Raw genomic sequence first — 24,385 nt, 5'->3', positions numbered from 1 at the left:
CAATCTTATAATGCATATTGCTGAGCTAGAATTCCAAAAGCAGCTTGGGAAAACTCAGAAGCAAGAACAAAAATACCAACTACTTACAGGGAACACTTGGAAGCCAAGAATCTATTCTTACTTTTGGAATGTTCCCAAAGATTAATAGATCACACTCTATGCTTAACACTTGGCAGGTGTTCTTTTCTTCAAATGTATCTTGTGTAGCTGTGACCAAAACAGTTCAGTTTTCTTTTTATCAGTCTAAAGCACTTTGCTCCAAAATTTTAACTACTGAGGAATTGTTTTTGCATGCTTTAGACAAGGACTTTGCAATAGCCACATGAAAATGCAGTACATTAAATGAATTAAAGCTATAAACCATAGCAGAAGGAAATGTTTTCTATGACCTTAACTCTACCATGCAGATCATTGTTGTGTAAGTAGCACCGTACTGTGGCCAACCACTCCAGTTTCAACTTTTTCCCCTGTCTATAAATCAAAATACTGTATAATCACACTGAAATGATCAAGAAAAAAATGATCATCTCATTTGATAGTCATAGCAAGACAAAGCACCACTGGATTGGAATAACATGGTTCAATAGCCAAAAGGTGCAAAGTCTGGTTTGAAATTATCTGTTAAGAAAACATATACATGCTTATCTCAGAACTGAAAAGGTCAGATAGAAGGATTTCTGGACCTTCATAGAATGTCTTTTAGCACTTCTGGGTTAAAACAAATCACTATCTGACAGCAACTGAATTAGAAGGCACCTGTCTTGGGTCAGATCACAAGTGTTGCAGCTTACTACATACAAATAATTCAACTATATAAACAAAAATATGACCCAACCACTGTTAAAAATAAAAATGTGGTACCTGACAGGTAGGCAGCGTTGTACTGTTAAGCACACATTACAAAACTGTTTCTTCATCTCCACAGCCTTGAAGCACTTAAAATATAAATTGCAAATTGCAATATAAAATTTGCAAGTTAATAATTGTACATTTTTTTTTATTATTCAAGGCAACAAAAAGCGTCCCGATACAGAAAAGTAAAGGGGGAAGGGAATTGGGACTTGATATACCGTCTTTCTGTGGTTTTTGCCAACTACATTCAAAGCAGTTTACATGGTATATACAGCTACTTATTTGTACCTGGGGCAATGGAGGGTTAAGTGACTTGTCCAGTCACAAGGAGCTGAAGGGAATCAAACCCAGTTCCCCAGGAGCAAAGTCCGTTGCCCTAAGCACTAGGCTACTCTGCCACTCCAAAGATTTCATAAGGTGGAAAATGGCTGGAACAAAAGAGCATTCCAATGTCCAAGAGGAAAACCATGGGCCCCGTTTACTAAGCCGCATTATAGACACATCAGCATTTTTAACGCACGCTATGTACGCACCTACAATATCCCTATAGGCACCTACACGTTTAGAGCATGCTAATTGTAGGCGCGTTAAAAATGCTAACGCACCTTAGAAAACAGGGCCCCAGGTCTTCAGCAGTGTTTGACATGTCCAGAGACAGGCTCTAAGTCATGAAATGAGACCCATTCCGCGCAGTTGGGTTTTCAGTTTATTTATTTAGTATTTTTAGCAGGCTGTACTACTATCATGTTCTCATGTTTCCGTTGTCCCAGCTGGTATGTCTTGCGAGTTCAAAGGTGCTTCATTAGAATTGTCCACCCTCTCGAAAAGAACAATCAGCTCACAGTGCATAGTCTGCGGAAACAGATCCACAGCCATGGCTCTGATAGGTCTGAATGGTGTTCCTTTCACTCTGTTGGAAGGGGCCCGGCAAAGACTACAACAAAGAAAGAAAAATAGTTTTATAAGTCATACACATAACCCTTGTGTTTCAGTCTGAAAACTGGCAATTGTCCTGGTGTAAGATCTAACAATAATCTTGTCTTTGCATGAAGCAGCACTGTTTATCACCAAAGGTTAAGTGATACATGGTATAATCCCACTGCGGCCCTGGTACTTTCTGAACACAAACACCAATGATACTCAAGAAAATGGTGTATTTGCAAACACTTTTTTTTTTTTAACCTAAAACTGATTCTTTTGGAAATAAAACTAGAAATAGATGAGCTGATAAGGATTACCTGCTCCCCTGCATATTTCTGAAACATATTTCACGCAAAGTCTATAGTTTTAATCCAAAATCAGTCAACCGACTGCATGTACTAATGTAGAGGTCTCCAAGTTTTTCCATGTAAAGAGCCATTAAGTGGACAAGAAAAAGCTCTGGGGCCATCAAAAGATTTTAAGCTAGCACATTTGCTTATTTCTGATCTGAGGAAGAAGGGCAACCTTCGAAAGCTAATCAAGAAATGTATTAAGTTATGTCCAATAAAAAAGGTATCCTCTTATTTTCTTTTCCATGTTTTATTTTGTTTGATTTCTATTGATAACCTTAAGAGTGGACTAACACGGCTACCACACTCCTCTACTTAAGATTACAAATGTAAATTTTAAATACTAATTTTTATTCTACAAGGATACATTTAAAAAAATCACTATTTTGGCTTGTTGTTACAAAAACCATAAATGAGACTATTTCTGTGTTACTATTAATCCTTCCCATCCCACATGAGCCCAAAGGAAATTATTTTTATGCTTAATAGTCCTCTGGATATAAAATGAAAAGAATGTACCGGGGGGGGGGGGGGGGGGGGGGTGTCTTACAAACGTAAGCTCTTATGTATATTGGGTTTCCTGAGTGCTTAGTGGTAGACCGTTAGAGGTTAGTACAGCAGAGCAGACTGGGGTGACAGTCAATCAGTCTTTCAGGAGACCACTGTTTTCAAAGTGAATTATGTGGGTAAAACGTTGTCTGAAAGTTGGCCACTATGACAAGAAAACGTGTAGTCAAGTTGATAGCAATGTGCTCCCAGGGCACATTTATGTTTGCTAATGATGGCATTTTAAAATTTGTATGCTTAATGCTTCACACACCAAACCAGAAAGCAATGTTTGCTCACCTGACGGATGCAGACGTTTGGGACTGAGCTGGAGCAGAAGTGCACTGTAGGTAGGTTTTGCTGCTACTGTGGTTAGAGAAAAGGCCCTGCGAAGCTCCTTGGGTTGCGTTAGCCTGCGTGGTCACACTGACACACTTGTGTGCAAATACACACATGGAGACAGGCGAGTCGACTGGCACTTGCATGTGTGTGCATGCGTGAGGGGTCAATGTGACCAAGCAGGCACACGCAACCCAAGGAGCTTCACAGGGCTTTTCTCTACCCACAGTAGCGGCGGGGGGGGGGGGGTCACTGGATACGAGGGCTGCAAAAATGGACTGCAGGGGCCACATGTTGGAGACCACTGTACTAATGGTTGCCCTCACAGGGCTGCAGAATATATTATCAGAATACTTTTTTTGTGGACAGCCAAGGTGCTCCCAGACATGGAACGCCCTGCTTGGTCTTTTGAGGTACATTTTTCACAGAGGAGAGTGTTGGCACTTACTCTACAAAGTTATTCATGGCAGCACGTGGATTGCAGGACACATAAAGAACCTTCTGCAGATGTTCTGCCCTTCTGATGGCAAGGATCACTTTGGAATCTACATTCAAACAATAAGATGAGAATGGGCATGGCTGGTTTATCAGTAATTCATCTCACACTGTTGATGACCCAAGTAAACAATCTCCTATACAAGTGGGTCAAGGAGAGAGCAGCAAATATATTGTAGTGTAGCATCTAGTCCCTTCCCAACCAAAATTATTACAAAATGTTTCACTCTCCACTCACACTGTTGTACTTCTTCCCCTTCCTTGTGAAACAGACTGCCCCCAAGTCCCTTGCTGCAACAGGTAAAATTACATACATGCATCAGAACGGACTAGACTGATGTGTTTCACCTGAAAACCTGCTTAAAATGTCAAACAGGATAATAAAAAGGTCACTGGTACAAAGGTGATTCAACGACTGTGTATCACGTAAGCTTTACAGACCATGGCTGGTAAATTTATATTATTAATGGATTGAGTACAAAGACATCAGTAAAGGAGGTAAAAAAGTACAGACTTAGCACCTGGATCCTTCTATGTGCCCAAAAAATAAAAAAAAGGGGATAGAGACATTTCATGGAGGTCACATGCAGAATCAGTGGCTCAGCTGGGTCTAAAACCCAAGCATCGACCTGATTGCAAAACACTGTGCCCTTCTCTTGTAGCCGAGAAACGGAAAAATGAAGTACTTACGCAGGCCTGCACGGGGAGGATCCACAATAGCGACCACATTCTGCGATGCATATAAATTAATCAGCGTAGGAAAGAGGTCTTCTGCCTTTCCACATCGGAACTCAACATTATCCAAATCTACCCAAAAAAAAAATTGCAGAAACGTACAACACAAACATCTACCACTGCCATTTAAAAACATTTTTTACTTAGCTAAAATTATGCAGAAACAATCTGTCCTCTCCCAACTCCAATTATATCTTTCTTACTTTTTATTCTGCTTTCTTTACATATACTACATTTTTTCTTTGACAAAATCTTGAATTTGCTAAATAAAATTTCACTAGATAATGCTGAGAATACCACAGGCAAGCAGAAGAGCCAAGTCACAGAGACACTTCCAGCTCCAATTGGTTCACTGCTCTAACCCGTCCACTTTACATCCTCCCCTTCCAATAGGAAGCCAGCCTATTACTGCAACAGAGGCTCTGCTCAACCAACCGTTCATCTGGGCATTTGCCTTGGCATCCTCCACAGCTTCTTGACACAACTCAATTCCAATAACTTTCTTCACTCTCTACAGAAGGGGGGGAAAAAAAAAAAAAAAAAAAGGACTTAGCACTGCTATATTTTGTAACTTAAAAAAAATAAACCACGCCTACTTATGCTTTTGCTCGGATTCTGCACAATACTTAAACCACACGACCTACTGCAACCAAGACTGGTTGAGGTCTACATAAAAGAAACTGGAAGAACATTTACTTGAAAACCTTATGGATCAGAAACTTGAGAGCAAACACTTTGTAACGTGTATACATTATCTCCCGAAATATTAGCTGCAACCAAAGTATTAGGCTAGGCAGACCTATACAAAAGATAACATTGTAAATAACAGCAGATAAAGATCAGCATGGCCCATCCAGTCTGCCCAAAAGGGCAGCCAGGATAGTTTGTACCTGTGACCCCAGGCAGACTGGCGTTATCCCATTAAAACATATGATGCTGACACCTTCGGGCCATCGTGACTACTGCAGTTTGCAATCATAACATTGTGAGAAAACAGAAGTGATCCACAATTCTTTCCTTACAGTGATAAGGAGGCACACACAATAAGAATAAGGGAAACTGAAGAATTAATCCTTAGCAAAGGCCCATTTTACCGCTGAGAGGTTTATACGAGGGCTCTTCAACTCCAGTCCCTAAAGCCCATAATCCAGTCTTGTTTATGAGGGTGGAGAAGTAGCTTAATGGTTAGTTAAGCAGCCTGAGACCCTGGGGAACAGAGTTCAATTTTTTCACTGCAGCACTTCGTGACTCAGTCCTCCATTGCTCCAAGTACAAAATAAGTACCTGTATATAATATGTAACCATAGAAAGGCAATATATGAAATCCAGTCCCTTTCCTTTTTTTTTCAGGATATCCATTTTTGCAAGTGATTGGTCCAAGAACCAGTTTAATTTGCACGACAGGTTCTAACATCAAATTGAAAACCAGAGCTAAGCTGTTTGTAGCCCTCAAAGAACAAAAAAAAAAAAAAAAAAACCAAAACTTAGAAGCCTGGTTCAATATTACATTACACTGAATTGACTGTAAAGATCAGAAATGTTTTCTGTATTCATATCCAATTTCTGCTTCCAGTTCAAGAATGCACAGGTGATTAGGTAACACAACCAATACCCATCCTGGCGTGAGATTGCTCACCTTTGCTAATGAAATCCCAATGGTTCCAGTTCCACAGCACACATCAAGCACTATGCTGTCCTCACTCAGCTGGGCCCAGTCCCCGATAGCTGCATATAGGACCTCTGCTGCTGCTGTATTAACCTGAGAAATTGCAACATATTGATTCCATATGTTCCCTGAATTACAATCACTAATACAGTAGAATGCTTCTGACCTCGAACACAAAGCTCAGCCTGTCTTCCTGGAAAATGGTTAGCTAGCCAGAGAGCATTCCAAGGAAGCCAGTAGTCACAATCTTGTACATAGTAAAACCACTCTAATAAAGGGGTTCCGATATACAGCCCTTCAGGTCCGTAAAACAGGGCTGATTTTTAGCATATCCACAATAAAACATTTATTGCATATATTTGCAGTGCATTCCTTTTATTAAGGTGTGCTAAAAATGACCTGCGCTGTTGTAGGCGCGTGTATTGGACGTGCACAGGTCCATTTTTCAGCACAACTGCAAAAAATGCTTTTTTGGCTGAAAATGGATGTGCGGCAAAATAAAAATTGGCAAGTGTCCATTTTGGTCATGAGACCTTACCACCACCCATCGACTTAGCGGTAAGGTCTCACGCATTAATCGAGCAGTAATCGTCAGCACATGTACACTGCCAATTATCGCCCGGTTAGCGCCACGCGGTAGAAAACAAAAAATATTTTCGGATGCATGTAAAAAAAAAAAATGGAATTACCGCCCGGGGCTCGCGGTAGTTCCAAATTGGCGCATGTTGGATGCACGAAGGCGCCTACGCGCCTTAGTAAAAGGACCCCGGGAACCGCACACTAAGCTCCAGTGCACAGTGTTTTATTGAAAACAACATTAAATACTTCAGCAGACATATATCTCAGTATACAAACAAAAACAAAGAAAAAAATACAGCAATAAAGTAATACTGCTGTACAATAACAAAAATTTTTTCCATATTGTTTCCAGTTAGTTTTTATTATTCCTCTCCTTAGTCCCCCCCCTTTCCACCACCCTTACCCACCCCCCTCTTGTCTACCCCCATCCCTCCCCTCCCTCTCCCCCCTCCTCACCCCTCTCCCGCTCATAATTGGTTAATGTCTTGATTATCACCATTTGTCTACAGCACGTTGAGTACCAGACTCTTCCCTCTTGAAGACAAAAGTATCTATGTAAGCACCCCAGACTTCTAAAAAATATATTTTTTCATCGTACTGATCTCTTAGCTTCTTTCGCTTCCCACATCATCAACTGGTGCACGAGGTTACGCCAGTGCCAGTACTCCGGGACCACATCAGCCGTCCAACACTGTAAAATACATTTCCTCCCCAGCAGACTAAGTTTACAAAATAACAGGGTATCCTCTGATGTCGCCCCCCTGAAGGAACCTGGCACATCCAACAGCATCTGTACCGGTATACCTGCTATCTCTCGACTCAGTATTCAACAATTTTCCCCCAAAACCCACGAATCTTCCTACAGCTCCAGAAAGCATGATAAAATGTATTGTCTGCTCCCCTACAGTGCTAACACAAAGGTGTCTGCAGTCCCCCAAGCTTGGTCCCATTGGACCGCGGGAGTAGAAGGCGGACCATCTCCAGGAAGCAGCAGTACACCAGCATTGGAAGTCAGACGGGTTTAGGTTCTCCTGACGACGCTTACCATAGCGAAACACCATGGGTGTTGAGAACGAAGGACAGTGCTGAGATTGGAAGATTTACTGCTTACAAGCCGTGCCAGGAAGACAGCAGGAAAGAATGGTTTTAACTTCACGAGCACACATTCACTAAGCCCTCAGGCAACTACTGGGTGATACTGGTTAACAATGTGACAACGGATTGCACCTGCCTGCAGCTAAGTGTTTATCTAATAAGAATGATGCATATTTAAATGGACTCTATGATATAGGTGGTAAGGGAGGGCAGAAATGCAATGATGTCTACATAAGGCATATTACCACTCCAGTAGACTCGCCCGAGTAATATGTATGTCACTGAGCACTTCTAATATTATTCAAACATGATGTGTTTGGGGTGGGGCTCACAGCATTATAAAAAATAAAAAAAAAAACAGAGACAAGTGAGAAACGTACAACGGTTTCTATGTGTTATATAGAGATAACCCATAACATGTCAAATAGCATCTGCCCACAACCCAGCTTCCAGCTGGGCAATATGGCACCAGTCATGTGTTGCCAACTGCAGATGCCACTTCAGGCATGTTCTTGCCACGAACGAGCTGCACACTGTTGCTTGAAGGCCCAAAAAGACCACGTCTAGCTTCCCATCTCCTGTAGGTCTTTTAGGGCAATGCCCCCCTTCCACTGTCAAGGAGATCTTAGTCACCGCAGTAACCAGAGTCCACCCTGGGAAGCTGCAATTTAATTTTTCTTCTCCAGAACTAACGGGCAGAGGTGAGCCATGTATCTCAGACCCACGTTCAGTGAGGCCCATTCTGCTGAAATCAGGTCCTAAATGTCTGGATGAAATCAGGAAGGCCTTAGAAGAACCTCTAAGCTCCCTCAAGATGCCAAGTAGACCTCTCAGTGGAAAGCACCACTAGTGCCTCAGAAATAAGAGTACTGAGCTCCTCTTTATGAAACCACCTCAGTATTTTTGGATCATCTCCTGCCTCTAACAGCTCCTTCAATGATGGCTCCTCTGAATAGACTTAGGCCACATTAGATAAGGAGGGGGAAGGAGAGACAGACTCATCTTTCCACTCCTGGAGGTATCAACGAGATCTCTTAAAAGCCAGAGGGTCAGCAGGTTGAGAAACTGAATCCCCTTGAAGTAACTCCAGCTGTCCCTGCTTCACTAAATAGGCCTGGTGTAAGAGCAATATAAACTCAAGAGACAACAAAGATCCCAATGAAGCTGAATGCTCTGTTGGGCCCTGAGGGCATAAAATGATGGTTATGCTCCGCGCGTGATGAGACAAAGGCTGCTCCTCACTGCCAGTCGGCCCTGACAAAATGGCGCCCATTCCCGTGCTCTCCTAAGTCAAACTGTGCACTGGCCCTGCCTGAGAGCCCGAAGACCTTGGCATATTCAGATGCTGCGCCAAACGTTTCCTCCGCATCCCATGGGATTCCTGGCTTGCAGGCACTGCAGTGCCTCAACACTGTCTGGCTGGTCCCACAGCGGGAACACCGCTTAACTGCTTCTGTGTGAGTCACCATTCACCCCAACTGTCACAAGCACAGCAGAACACGTCCCAAAAGGGTGAATCAGGATCTCTCCCCTGCACGAAGTAAAAGTTGCAGCCCTCCAAGCAGACTTACCACTGCCGGCTGCTCCCCAAGCTCACAATCTCCACAAGTCCTACCACAGGACTGATACTCTGTCCCATGCGCCCCAGCAAACCTCTATCCTTTTTTTTTTTTTTTTTTTTTTTTTTTTTTTTAAGATTGCTGTGCTGGAAAAGAGGAAACAGTGGAGAGGTGAAGAGAGGGCAGAAGTAAAATTTGTGGGGCACCAGAGACAGGGATTTGAAGACCTTCAGATATGACTCTGCAGACTCAAACCATTCACAAAGCTCAGCTGGGGACTAACTGGACCCAGAGCAAAGCATTCAGAACCATAGGCTGAAAAATGTGTCCATCCATCTACTGGAGATAAAAAATACTGAGGGGCTGGACAGGATGCCAAGAGATATGTCTCAGTTTTCAGTTCTCTATCTCCACCTGCTGGTTGATGGACACAACTATCCCACTGGTTCTGAAATAGTAGGACGTTACATAATGGAAGCCCAATTTATCTTTTGCAAGGTTGCATACAAATGACAATTAAGTCAAGAAGTTCATGTGTGTAACATTGTTCATCTCAGTCATCCATCATGAGACTCAATAAAACTCACATTAGAAAATGAAGAAGGGAGAGGAACAGAACAAATGATGGCATGCAAAAGTTTTTCCAGGATTTTTCTCTTATGCTGTCACTAGTGGGGATAACAGGATAGAAGAAACATAACTGTACTATTAGAATGAATGAAGGACTACAAGTTACCAACACACAAACATACTAAAAGCTGAAAACTAAGCTGTTGTACCTGAAAGAATGCATGCGGCGAAATTCGAAACTTAAGACCGAGAAGCTCTTCATATATATATTTGTTCCCAGTCACATGTTCTAAAGGCAAATCCTCAAGATTAGGAGACTTCCTACAGGAAAAACAAAAAAAAACCACTTAAAAATTCTTCAATGCATGAGCTTTGTATTTCACAGTGTCAATTAACTTTTTTTTTTTTTTTTTTTTTGGGGGGGGGGGGGGGGAAATCACAAGCACACAATTACTCTAAACAAAACCCTCTGTGATAATATTAAGTAAGCATGCAAGCACTTAGAAATGTATTATTACATATTACTTTTTTTTTGTTAAAATTACAAAAGGAACAACATGTGTGCTGACCTCCAAGCCAGCTCTTTGATTTAAGCTTGATAATATTACAGCTACCGTGTTATGCAAACACAGTTAAAACTTAACAGAGCAGCAGACAGCTTCTACCCAGAGGTCACTCCTTCGGGGGACACCACCAGGCTCAATCCACTACAGATGGGTTGATTACCGATGAATGCATCACCTTGTCCTGCACACAATCCCTTCAATTTTAAGTCATTCAGGATAGGAACATGCCTCTCTCAAAACCCGTGTACATTTGTGTTCTGTACCTTTTTATCATATACAGCAATGGTTCTATGGTAATACTGTTCATTCAATACGTTTCCAAGCACGTACCTTTGACCTTCTTCCACAAAATAAAGAGAAGTAACACCACTGTCCTTTCCTGCCTCCTCTGTGAAGTATTTGGCCAATGACATTTTGAGCTCTCTCAGTTCCTCTTTGCTTAATTTCTGAAAGGAACATTAGGAGTTAGTACAACCTGTTACCATCCCATTGTCATGCCTGCTGGCTACCTCTGAGGAACACCGTCACTGAACTCAATGTGAACTTTCCAGCAAACAATTGTGTGTTAAGGAAATGGTTGTATTAGAATTAAAGCTTTATTGAGAGGATAACATTCAGAACAAACGCAGATACTTTTGCCCATGGACTTTGCACAAGTCCTCAAAGGGAAAGTAGTTGAATGCATTCTTTTTGAAACTGCTCAAGAAAAAAAAGACAGTACCCATAGAGCATCTTAAAGCATACTGCCATTTCAGTGTAGATGATAAATATTTTACAACAAAGTGGATGTGTAATTTTAAGTATTCTTGCTGACTTTGTATAAAGTTCATTCAACTACAATTTAAGACATGTATCTTTGATCTTCCACAAGAAAAAAAAAAAAAAAAAAAAAGAGAAGTGATGCCATTGTCCTTTCCTGCCACCTTTGTGAAGTATTTGGCCAATGACATTTTGAGCTCTACCACTTTGTTTCTGCTGCCTGACCTGCAGCAGTATTGGAAGGGTCATGCCATGCTCCTGGACCCCACAGTGGCCCACAGAGCTCTAACAGAACAGTCACCTCTACTAGCTCTGGACGCATCAGACCATGTCACACCTACCTGGGGATTAAAATAAGCAATAACCATAATCTGTCCCTTTCTGGTGGTGCGGACTGTGAGCTGCTTCCAGTGTCCCTCGTACGTTTCTGGGCTGTACACAGAATATGGTGTGAGCCTGCAATTCCCAAACATGCACATTAATGTTCCAATGGTCCTCCATTAAATAGTCAATCCAAAAAATTCATCCAAGAACTCTTAACAGCTTTTTCTTAGGTTTTCTCTTTGCTTTCAAATAGAAATATTCCCCCAAATTCAGCAAATCGCACCTTAATTTCCACTCGGAAATCAAAGCGGATTCTGTAACAATGCATGTAACTTAATTGGTTAACTAGCTAATCAACACTGTGAATTGGATGTTAACAAGAAATCAGCACTAACTGGCATTAATTACGATTTACGTGCACAACTCGCTAAGCGTATTCTGTAACGTGGTGCGCGTACATTCCAAATCGCACAGTTGAAAAGGGGGCATGGTTATGGGCGTGGAATGGGTGCATTATTATAGAATACACCCACTCTACACCTAATAAAGGCGAAGGGATTTATGCCAAGTAAAACATAGCCTAAATGGTCATGACCGAATGTTTGGTCGCATGGAGAGGAGCTTGGCGTGTTCTATATACAGTGTGGAGATTTAAGCCTTTTCTATAAAATTTAGGCATACTTTAGAGAATATGCCTATGCGTATTTATTTATTTTTTTTACAGTGTGGATTTTTCAGGTGCCATATATAGAATCTTGCCCATTATGTTTAGAAAGGATCAAGGCATGTCTGAAAATTGTAGATATGAGCTTCAAAAAATGAAAGAAAAACAGATATGTTGATTATTCCTAGCAACAAGAGAAGTAGGCAGGACTTCTGGGTATCAACTATTTAAATCACAATACCTGGCCTTTGGCAGGTTCTCCTGTCCAATAGAGATTGGATCACTTTCATAAAAGGGACAAGTGACAAGAATTGGAATGAAAGATCTAAGGAAAAGACACTGCAAGGTTCAGGCTTGGAGAAAGGCCAAATTTCTGTCTGCTAGCATGGAGATCTCACTTGCTAGATTCAATGAGAAAAGTATAATACAAGGGAAGGGGAGACATGTACATTTACAATTAAGAGCTCCCTGCATCTCAGTCAATAATAGACAAACAGAACGAGAAAATTTCTCTTAGACTAAGGCTTAATACAACAGGACTCAGTGATTAATATCCACATAGCAGATACAATAATGAGCCATTCTAATTAACATTTTAAAAGAAAACATCCACAAATAAAAGATAAGCAGATTACTTATCCATTTCTGAACTTCCCCAGCTGTAAAGGACTTAAATATAAAGCAGGCATACGCTACTACCTTCTCGTACAGAAGTACACAGTTATGGAACGCACTTACCCACAGCCTTGAAAACCATGGACAATCTAACCAAGTTTCGCAAATCTTTGAAGACACATCTCTTCAACAAAGCTTACAAAAAGAACCCTTAATGACTTAATTCCACCCAACCCACTCAAGGATTAAAATACACTTCTTACACCACCCTACCTAATCACTTACCTCTATAATTCCTCATACAATTGGTAGTAATCAGAAGATGTATCTTAGATCCTGTCATGACTTTGTCAAAACAACACTCTGTAAGCCACATTGAGCCTGCAAATAGGTGGGATAATGTGGGGTACAAATGCAATAAATAATAATAATAATTTATCTTTATACCAGATATTCAGTGGCACTATCTATTTAGGTAGGAATGCTGAATATGCCATCCTAAATGTAAATGAGTAACTTTTCTGTTTAAATGTTATTTGTGCAGTCTCCTAAATGGATGAACTTATCTGGATAGCCGGCAATGATTGCTGATATCTAGAGAAATTTTGACTCTATCCCTGGAATGCCATTGGCCTCTCCTTTCGTTATATAGATAACTTTCGACAGGACATCAAATTATCCGGCCAAAATGTATCCATTAGCTAACACAGAATTTTTAAGTATTTCTGTGTTTACAATCCACAGCTGACTGCACAAGCGCTTTTGAATAACTTAAATCTTTGAATATTTTAAATCAGTGACTATTTTAATGGTCCTGTTTACTAAGGTGTGCTAGTGTTTTTAAAATATGCTAAAAAGTAGAGCGCATTAACCATGTAGGCACCTATAGGAGTAACACGCCCCTAGCTCGGTTTAGTAAAGAGGGTCCCAAATCTTTAAGAAAGTTACCCATTTCTCAACTGGGTTACTGCCATTCTCTGGCCCTGAAGGTATTCAGTATAGTTAGTCATTCATTCACTAAATTTTCACCCTTCCCATATATCCCTTTAAAAGAACAAATTGCGTTCAAAGTTTGCACCCTGGTCCACAAAATCGTTCACGGGGAAGCTCCGACCTCGTAGACTTGCCTACTAGGAATGCAAAAAGATCATCTCGAACACTCCTCAATCTCCACTACCCCAGTTGCAAAGGACTGAAATATAAATCCACATACGCATCCAGCTTCTCCTACGTATGCACGCAATTATGGAACGCATTACCGAAGGCCATAAAATCAATACATGACCTAACAATCTTCCGTAGACTACTGAAAACGAACCTGTTCAAGAAGGCTTACCATAATGTTCCATCTTATATACAAAATAAATAGACTTTACACGAACTAGACAAAACCGAACTCTTGTCACTTGACTGTTTAACCTCACTGCTATTAAAGAAAGCTACACAATACGCACTACCAATCTATTTCCTAAATTGAAGATGACATCTCTATAGTCGACGACCTAACTTATGCTACAAATCATTTTATCACTTAGAAACCTCCATGCAATGCCATAATGCATTCCTCTGTACCATGTATATATGCACCTTAATGCAAAATCATTTGTAAGTAATACCAAAATGTACTCTTTTACCATGTATGTATACAACTAAATGTATTACCATTTGAAATTCTGTACCCGGAAATGGCGAGCGCCATCACGGCATAATGTAAACCACATTGAGCCTGCAAATAGGTGGGAAAATGTGGGATACAAATGCTAGCTCAAAAAATAGCTGAAAAGAGCAATAAACAGTGGAATGTGAATATTAATCGTGGAGGGGGAGAGGACCTCAGACTCGTGCCACTTTCTGATCAATAAGATCATAGCAATATAGTCATGTTAATGTAATCACTGGTCCTCTAACACCAACCTCCTCCTGAATGTTTCATACATGCGCTTCTAGCAACCAATGCCTATAAATATCATATGTCACAGCTGAATAACAAGAACCACAGTTACTTAGCTTGTTTGCTGCTTTGATTACAGGCCTCCCCAACGGTCCCGTTTCACCAACTGGGGCTTCATCAGGGAAAGAGAACCCAGCAACACCCAACTGTGATATAAACCCAACAAACTAAGGAGAAATTAGACCTTACCTGCTAATTTGCTTTCCTTTAATCCCTCCGGACCGGCCCAGGATTGGACTGATGGGTTGTGCACGCCTACCAGCAGGTTGGAGACTGAGAAAAAAAACTCTGACTCTAGCGAGCCAATAGGAGCCCTGGTCATGTGACCCTAGCCTCAGTATTTTCATAACAAAGCAGAAAGAACAAACAGTCTGTGCCTCAAGGAATTCAAGCAGCCAGAGAGCACTAGTAAGTACGTGCTCTAACAAAGGCTCACCGACAACTCTTCCCAGAGAAACGGTATGGCCTTATTATAATGGCGCACCGAGTACCCTAACCAGAGCATCGGTATGGCCAGACTATCCTGGCTCACCACGTACTCTAACCAGAGCAGCGGTATGGCCTTATCACAATGGCTCACCGAAAACCTTAACCAGAGAATCGGTATGGCCTTATCACAGTGGCTCACCGAATACCCTAACCAGAGCATCGGTATGGCCAAATCATTGTGGCTCTAACCAGAGCAGCGGTATGGCCTGCATAGAAAATGCATCATCTTTTTTTTTTTTTTTTTTTTTTTAACTTGCAAACAAAACAGCTCTGCAACCAACAATTGAACATAGAAACTTAGACAGAAATATAGAACACGGGAGGGGCCTGGGCCGGTCCGGAGGGATTAAAGGAAAGCAAATTAGCAGGTAAGGTCTAATTTCTCCTTCCTTAGCATCCCTCCGGACCGGCCCAGGATTGGACTGATGGGACGTAACAAAGCAGTAGTCCTACGGGAGGGACCCCAGCAGACCCGCTGAAATCACTCGCGACGCAAAAATCGCCTCCTGCCGACACTGCACATCAAGCCTGTAATGCTTAGAAAACGAATGGAGAGAGGACCAAGTCGCTGCCTTACAAATCTCCGCTGGTGGAACCAATGAACACTCGGCCCAGGACGCAGCTTGCCCTCTAGTTGAATGAGCTTTAACAGAGTTCGGGACAGCTTTACCTGCCAAAAGGTAGGCTGACCCTATCATCTCCTTGATCCACCTAGACAATGTGGGCTTAGAAGCCGCCAACCCCTTACGGTGACCGGCCAACAGTAGAAAAAGACGGTCCGTGCGTCGAAAATCTTCAGTAACTGCGAGATACCGCTTAAGCACTCTTTTAACATCCAGAGTATGTAACTGTCGCTGTTCCTGCATCCCTGAGGCCGATCCCAGAACAGGAAGAAACACTGACTGGGACAGATGAAAACGGGATACCACTTTAGGCAAAAAGGAGGGAACCGGACGAATAACCACACGCTCCTTGGAAAACTGCAGAAAAGGAGATCTGCATGAAAAAGCTTGCAACTCTGAGACTCTCCGAGCCGATGCAATAGCCACCAAAAACACTGTCTTAAGCGTCAGATCCTTCAAAGAACATGTTTGCAAAGGCTCAAAAGGTGGTTTCGTGAGAGTCGAAAGAACCAGATTAAGATCCCAAGATGGAAAGACCGATCTTACCGGAGGACGAAGAAGGCTGACTCCCTTTAAAAAACGAGCCACCTCCGGAAGACTGGAGAAAGATTTACCCCGAATCCGACCTCTAAAGCAAGAAAGAGCTGCCGCTTGCACCTTAAGAGAAGAAAGAGACAGCCCTTTATCCAACCCTCGCTGTAGAAAATCCAACATCTGAGGCACAGATGCTCGAAACGGAAGGATGTCAGCCTCTGCACACCAGGCCTCAAAAATTCTCCAAGTACGAATATAGTTTAGCGAAGTGGAACGCCGACGAGACCTAAGCATGGTGGAAATCACCGGTCCTGAAAAACCCCGTTTAGCTAAACGGGCTCGTTCAAGAGCCAAGCCGTAAGACAAAATCGACCCGGATCTGGATGTGGAACTGGCCCTTGAACCAGCAAAGTCCTGTGAACTGGTAGCCGAAGAGGAGGCGCCACCAATAGACGCTGTAGATCCGCGTACCAAGGACGCCGCGGCCAATCCGGTGCTACCAAAATTACCGGCCTTCCGTGATCCTCGATCATCTGTAGGACACGGCCTATTAGCGGCCACGGAGGGAACGCGTAAAGAAGGTCTGAGGGCCACTGTTGCAAGAGAGCGTCTACCCCTGCCGCTCTTACATCCTTTCGACAACTGAAGAAACGAGGGACTTTCGTGTTGAGATTGGATGCAAACAGATCTAGAACTGGAGTGCCCCAGCGCTCCACTATCAACCGAAACGCCTGATCGCTGAGAGACCACTCCCCGGGATCGAGAGTGTGGCGACTGAGAAAGTCGGCTTGAACGTTTTCCACTCCGGCCACATGCAATGCTGAAATGGCCGAGAGGTGAATCTCCGCCCAGGCGAGGAGACTCTCCGCCTCCCGACACAAGAGACGACATTTCGTTCCCCCCTGACGGTTGACATAGGCCACTGCTGAGGCATTGTCCGAAAGAACTCTGACCGCTTTGCCTATTAGTAGAGCCCTGAAGTGCTGCAGGGCCAACCGGATCGCTCTGGTCTCCAACAAATTGATTGATTGAACTGCTTCCATTTGAGACCAAAGACCCTGGGCCCACTGCCCCAGGCAATGCGCTCCCCAGCCTCGGAGACTGGCATCTGTTGTTAACGGTATCCAGCGAGGAGATTCCAAAGGCATGCCTACTGTGAGATTCTTCATCCGCAGCCACCAAAACAGCGAGCTGCGCTCTCTGTTGCGGAGAAGCAGACGCCTCCATAGTGACTCCCTCTGAGCGGACCAACGCGATAGAAGAGACCACTGAAGAGGCCTCATATGGAGTCTGGCCCAGGGTACTACTTCTATGGTGGCTGCCATGGATCCGAGAATCTGAAGATAATCTCGAGCACACGGACGCTGCTGTTGAAGAAAGACCCGAATCCGAGACTGGAGTTTTAGAATCCTGGCCTGCGGTAGAAACACTCGGCCTTGTGTCGTGTCGAACGTGACGCCCAAATACTCCAGAGATTGAGAAGGAACCAACCGACTCTTTGACACATTTACTACCCAACCTAGAGACTGCAAGAACTGCATCACTCGTTCTGTGACACGACAACTCTCTTGATAAGACTTTGCTCTGATTAACCAGTCGTCTAGATATGGATGAACAAGAATCCCTTCCTTCCTGAGGGCCGCAGCCACCACGACCATAACTTTGGTGAAAGTGCGGGGAGCCGTCGCCAGACCGAAGGGCAGAGCGCGAAACTGGTAATGCTGCCCTAGAATTGCAAAGCGCAAGAACTTGTGGTGAGCCGGACGAATGGGAATATGCAAATAAGCCTCTGTGAGATCCAAGGCTGTCAAATACTCTCCCTGGCGCACTGCGACTATGACTGATCGCAGGGTCTCCATCCGAAAACTTGTGACTCTGAGAGCGCGATTGACCGGCTTGAGGTCCAATATAGGGCGAAAAGAGTCTTCCTTCTTGGGAACTACAAAATAAATGGAATACCGGCCTTGCCTGTACTCGGAAGGAGGGACTGGACAGATAGCGTGAAGATCTAACAGCCTCTGTAGAGTCTCCCGAACCGCCCTCACCTTGAGAGGAGAACGACAGGGAGACTCCAGAAAGGCGTCTGCAATAGGCCTTGCGAACTCTAAGGCATAACCGTCTCGTATAACTTCCAAGACCCACTGATCTGAAGTTATGTGGGCCCACCTCTGATAGAACTGAGAAAGACGAGCTCCGACAGGCACCAGAGGAGAGGCCCTCGCCCCTTCATTGGGAAGGACGGGTCTGTGATCTAAAACCTGGAGAGGAGAAACTCGCTCCTCTGCGAGTACCCCGAAAGGACTGTGTCCTATTGTAGAACCGAGATTTGTGAGGTTGAAAACCCCGACCAGTCTGAAATCTACGTAAACCTCTACCTGAACCTCTACCAGAGAAGGAACCTCGACCGGACAGGCGGGGTCTATCTTGCGGCAATCGAGGGACTTTAGCATCTCCTAAGGAATTAACCAACTTATCCAATTCTTCCCCAAACAAAAAGGAACCTTTAAATGGAAACTTGCTCAATTTGGATTTGGAGGCCGCATTCGCCGACCAACCTTTCAACCACAGCGATCGGCGAGCAGCGACTCCCAGAGCCAAAGACTTAGAAGATGCTCGCAACAAATCATATAAGGCATCCGCCAGAAACGCCGCTCCCGTTTCAATCCTAGCCACCTCTAAATCAATAGCTTGAAGATCATCCGAAGTCCTGTCCAGAACTCTCTCTGCCCACCTAAAACAGGCCCTAGCCACTAAGGACCCACAAATGGCAGCCTGTACTGCCAAGGAAGAAACATCAAAACTATTCTTGAGCAGAGAATCCAGACGTCTGTCCTGAACATCCCGAAGAGCTGTTCCGCCATCTACGGGGACTGTATTCCGCTTATTCACCGCCGACACCACGGCATCCACGACCGGCACCTTAAGCAAAGACTTATCCGCTTCAGGAACCGGATAGAGACGAGACATAGATCTGGACTGCCGGAAAACCGCATCTGGGGACTCCCATTGCGCTTTAATAACATCCCAAATATCCTGGTGCATAGGAAAAGTCTTGGAAGCAGACCTAGAGCCTTTAATCAAGAAATCGACCTTACGGACTTCCGAAGCTGGCTGTAAATCTTCAAAGTTCAAAGTAGAAGACACCATAGAAATAAGCTCCTGCAAATCATCCTTATGGAAAACTCTAGCTACAGAAGGATCTTCTCCTTGAGCAAAAGAACTAGCCTCAGGATCTGGAGAAGAAGATTCCTCCCAGATATGTTCCGCCAGATCTTCCTCTTCTTCTAAGAAGGGCATTTCCTGATCATGAACTGACTCCAAATGCTCCTGCCAATCTCCCTCCCTAGATCTCTTAGAGGGAGGGGGAGCAGACATACTCAAAGGCCCTGGCTCAGCTGAAGAATCCCCCTTCTGCAGCAAAAAAGCCTGATACATCTGGAGCACAAACTCAGGAGGAAACCCCCCTGCCTGAGTAGGCCCAGCCTGCATCAGTGCTCCTGCAGAAAAAACATCCAACGGAGGTACCGAAAGCCCTGCAGGCTGCGAGGGAGAAGGAGAGGACGAATTCAAAATGGCCGCCGTTCGCGCCAAAACCGGCGTTCCGGAGTCCGGGGGCGCGCCTGACCCTTCAGCAACCACGGGGTCAGAGCGCGCCGGTGAAGAGACCGAACCAGCTGACTGAACCGCTGCCGGCAAAACCGGACCCGACGCTCTCGCTAGCGCTGTACAATACTTACAAGCGCCTGAAGATGAAACACCCCGACGCTGACAAACGGAGCAGCACTTAAGTTTTTCCGACATCGCTGACGCGCGCGTGCAAGCGCGTGCGCGCGCGTACCCAATTCGCACCGAAACTTTTTTTTTTTTTTTTTAAATAGCGCTCAAATTAACCACACAAATCCCCCGAAAACAAACAGTGATGGGAGCCAGACCAGGCAAAGAAATCTGTGCTCTTTATGTTCCCCTGCTGTGGAAACGCTAATCAGCCACACCACACACACTTGACAGTAACAGAGCTGCCTGCTCGTTTAATCAAAGGGGACTGAAGAGGTCCGTGGCAGTAAAACAAATTTAGCTTCTTTTTACATCTGGCTGCCTCTCCCAAAGGTAAAATCCCTTTGCTAATCAAAGGGCAACCCTTCCCTTTGAAATTGAATTAAATAATAAGGGAGGTGGGGAGGAACAAGGGGGGAGGGACCCGGGACACCCGAGTTTTCACCCCTGAGGCTGAAAGTCAACCAAACTGAAAAGAACACCTAACAAGCCTCAAAGAATTCCTGTGGCACAGAATAAAGGCAGACTAAAGCCAACAATAAAGAAAAAAGCTGAAAGACAATATAGAGAGACTAATGGGCTCACTCCTACCTGCTGGGAGACTGAGAAAATACTGAGGCTAGGGTCACATGACCAGGGCTCCTATTGGATCGCTAGAGTCAGAGTTTTTTTCTCAGTCTCCAACCTGCTGGTAGGCGTGCACAACCCATCAGTCCAATCCTGGGCCGGTCCGGAGGGATGCTAAGGAATTTCATATTTACTTCCCACTTTGTTTGCTGTAGGTCTGGATATGGAGCTGGGAAGAGGAGGCACATGGCTGGGAATCAATAAAAGAGGCAAGATGGCCCGTGACTATATTGCTATGATCTTATTGATCAGAAAGTGGCACGAGTCCGAGGTCCTCTCCCCCTCCACGATTAATATTCATATTCCACTGTTTATTGCTCTTTTCCGCTATTTTTTGAGCTGTTATTTTATATAATTGAGCGGAGTTGTTCCCAAAGTTTTTTTGTTACTTGGATACAAATGCTACAAATAAAAAAATTAATAAAATCCAAAAAGAAAGCTGCAGCATTGTGATTGGAGCTAAGCTGCTGCGTAGTGAATAAGTCCCAACTTACTCTGCTGGAACACTTCTCTATATATTCTTAGTAAATATTTAGGCATCGGAGATCGATGCTCACCTGATGTAGTCCTGAAAAGCTTTTACTACTTTCTTGGTGATGGCCGGAATGTGAATGGTGTCAAATGGTTCAACAACCGCACATGTCCCACCTTTGTATTTTCCAAGACGACAACCCACTGTTTTATCTTGTTGGTTTGCGCCTACACCAATCAGAAATTCACATTTGTTACGATACTCCGTCTAAAGGAAAACAAACAAAAAAAGATATCTGTACAAACATCTATATATCTATATAAAGAGAGAAAATTGCAGCTCTGTATAAACATGATCCAACTATGTACAAAGCTCTCTACGTTAATTGGTCTCTGTGTATATGAATAAACTGGAGGTGAATTATGTTCCCAATAATAAATTTATGATCTACAGATTCATGTAGATCAAAGATTGCCACCACTGAAAATGTTTTCTTGAAGCCTACTTTGGGACAAACAATTGTTGGAGCAGCCCCTATAGTTTGCAACAGATTAACTGTAGTCCCTTTGTGATTACTGACAAACATAAAACACAACAAATAGATTAAACGTATTTTACACTAGTTGGAATCTACCTGCTTTCTTAGCAATTTTAAATAGCTAACAGCAAATTAAGATGCAGACAGTAGTCCAGCAGCAAGAGGGGTTACTATCCAGTCTTTTGCATGGAGTGGCCATGTATATATCAATTGGTGAAAGGTTATATGTGTGTACTTGGTGCACAAGCTCCTGGCTCTCAGGAAACGAGTTCAATTTCTGGAGGCTAGAGTGGCAGACTTAGAGGAGGTGACACAGAGAGACTTTAAGGCAGGGTTCAATTTCTTGGGGACTGACCTGGAATGCATTTCCACAATTTCTTTCAGACTCCAGAGCAACAAGGATATTCTGCTCCAGCATCTCCCTTCCCCAAAGTTTGTAGAGAAGAGTAGGAGATGAGCGAGCATGGACCAGAATGGAGAACAGTCTAGATTTCATTTTCCACCCTCTTGTTCGATCAACAAAATGGATTGCAATAAAACATAATTGAACTGTTATACAGATCGTTACTCAGCTACTTAAAACAAAACCAACTATGTTTTAGGTAAACTCGTATTTTAACCAAAGTCTCAAGGCCAAATATTTGAGCCATTAGACTTTAAATAAGTTAGCTTGTTTTTGAAAATGGTTTGTTTTATAAGCACAGAATCATTAGAAATGTTCATGGTCATATGTTATATCAGTCATAGGGATACAGCTGAAGCATCACTGCATGCTGCTGTGACTGAGGAAATGTGACTCAAGCTCTCTGATTTGCCCTCCATCAATAAGCAACAACAGACCTTTCAGTTTTGATTTTACTTAGCTAAGGATCTGATCCGAGTCATATAAGGTGTTTACTAGAATTAGAGAGTTGAACGGAGACAGAAATCTTACCCATCCCCACAGTCCCTGCTGGAACCTTACCCATCCCCGCAAGAATTTAATGGTACATAAAAGAAAATTCTGGTCAGCTCTCTCTCTGTCTCTCTCTGGATTTGAGCCACAACACTGCAGGCAAGGAAGGAACGGAAGCTGGAACTTGGAACACCCTGGTGTGCACATGTAAGATTTGTCTCCGATTCACTGGCACTGTGTGCCAGGAGGTCGCCACATGCAAATAGGTCAGGTGACATCTGATGCTTGTGCCTGTGTCAGAGTTGAGGTCTGCCCTGTAAGTGATGGCAAATAAAAACCTGAACAGTCCGTCCAGTCTGCCCAATAGTCACACTCATAAATTCAGATTAAATCAACGAGTGTGGTATTATATACTTGATTATGGTCTTTTTGGTGTTTCTGGGACATAGACCATAGAAGTCTGTCCGGCCCTATCCTTATGTTCCAACTGCTGGAGTTGCCCTCAAAGCCCACTCCAGTCTATTTGTGGGACACAGACTGTAAAAAACTCTTTCCTGCTCTGTCCTCATATTCCAGCCACTGAAGTTGCTGCCTACGCCCTTTCCAGCCTATCCTAAGCCAGATTGCCATATATGAGACACAGACCATACAAGTCTGCCCGGTATCGACCCTAGTTCATCACAGCCAAAGTTGCCATCTAAGAGTCACGCGACATATCCAAACACATGCAGCCATTTAAGGTTAGGGTTTTTTTTTTTTTTATAACTTCCAATTTATAATTAGAGATCCTCTGTGTTCATCCCATGTCATTTTGAATTCTGTCATCATTTGTGTCTGTACCACCTCCTTAATGGAAGACTTTCCGCATTTGTGCTGTTAAAGCAAGGAGGAGGAAGAGGATACAGTACTCAAACAGCTTGGTACTCTGTTAGTGAGAGGCTGGCGCAGGTGCAGCTTACACTTCCAAGACAACCCACAGGAACCGTTTCCATCCCCACAGGAACCCCACAGGTTCCATGGGATTCCCACAAACCCCATTCCCGAACAGGTCTCTAACTAGGATTTGTCCATGAAAGAAAATAAATTCAAAGTAAGACATTTTTCCTGTTGTTTTTAGCAGTATGTTCTCCAAATGTTATGCGTAAAATAAGATAAATGTTTGACCACTGCTTACAACACATTAAAGCCTGGAAGCCTCATGTCAACATACACTACCTGTACTGGTGAAGGCTTCACTCCTTCCAGTGGACAGCAGACTTTATTATACTTCTGCTTCTGCATGACCAACCAGGGCAGAAGGGCTTTGTTATTGTTTCCTATTTCCCTGTAAAATCCAAAAGTGCATAAATTAAGTTTCAAGAAAAAGTGGCTTTACTAACTTTTTTTTTTTTTTTTCAAAATAGCAATTTGATTCTTTCTTGGCTTTGTTTAAGGCTCCTTTTTTTTGGTCCCATATTAAAGCACTTAGCTTCTATGGAACTTTGGAAGGCTAAGCGCTTTGAAAATATGCCTGTTCAGGAGCAAGATTTCTGGAAAGCTTTTAAACGCTAAGGGGCATTTTTACAAAAGCTCTTAAGGGCCCATATGCGTGCAGCGCACGTCAAATCGGCATTAATGCCTGGCTAGCACGTGCACCTGGCGGTAATTCCGAGCTTGGCATGCGACTAAAATAATTTTCTACTTTCTACCGTGGGGCATTCCTAGCGGTAGTCAGTAGTTGGTGCACGCTGGACAGATACCGCGTGAACCCTTACCGCCAAGTCAATGGATGGCGTTAAGGACTCAGGCTGCAAATAGATGAGCATTGGTTTTAAATTTTGCCGCACGTCCATTTCCCAGCCCAAAAA

At 43.4% G+C, this 24,385-nt stretch overlaps 1 protein-coding gene across 1 annotated transcript in view; it reads right to left on the bottom strand.

The window, feature by feature from the left end:
• Positions 1 to 1,399: 1,399 nt before the first annotated feature.
• Positions 1,400 to 24,385, bottom strand: part of TRMT2A (tRNA methyltransferase 2 homolog A) — a 28,474-nt gene continuing 5,488 nt past the window's right edge. Inside the window, exons 3-12 of the mRNA XM_030217738.1 lie at positions 23,754 to 23,862; positions 21,191 to 21,372; positions 11,374 to 11,488; positions 10,604 to 10,719; positions 9,917 to 10,028; positions 5,875 to 5,997; positions 4,674 to 4,749; positions 4,194 to 4,310; positions 3,457 to 3,553; positions 1,400 to 1,786 (exon numbers count right to left, since the gene is read on the bottom strand). Of these exons, the coding sequence (XP_030073598.1) occupies positions 1,603 to 1,786; positions 3,457 to 3,553; positions 4,194 to 4,310; positions 4,674 to 4,749; positions 5,875 to 5,997; positions 9,917 to 10,028; positions 10,604 to 10,719; positions 11,374 to 11,488; positions 21,191 to 21,372; positions 23,754 to 23,862 (1,231 nt within the window). The 3' untranslated portion in view covers positions 1,400 to 1,602. The remainder of the gene's footprint in view (positions 1,787 to 3,456; positions 3,554 to 4,193; positions 4,311 to 4,673; positions 4,750 to 5,874; positions 5,998 to 9,916; positions 10,029 to 10,603; positions 10,720 to 11,373; positions 11,489 to 21,190; positions 21,373 to 23,753; positions 23,863 to 24,385) is intronic.

The sequence above is a fragment of the Microcaecilia unicolor genome, chromosome 11 (assembly GCF_901765095.1).
Source record: "Microcaecilia unicolor chromosome 11, aMicUni1.1, whole genome shotgun sequence".
In the NCBI taxonomy this organism is placed as follows: Eukaryota; Metazoa; Chordata; class Amphibia; order Gymnophiona; family Siphonopidae; genus Microcaecilia; species Microcaecilia unicolor.
Note: the sequence above shows the minus strand (reverse complement) of the source record. Positions and strands in the feature narration are given on the sequence as shown.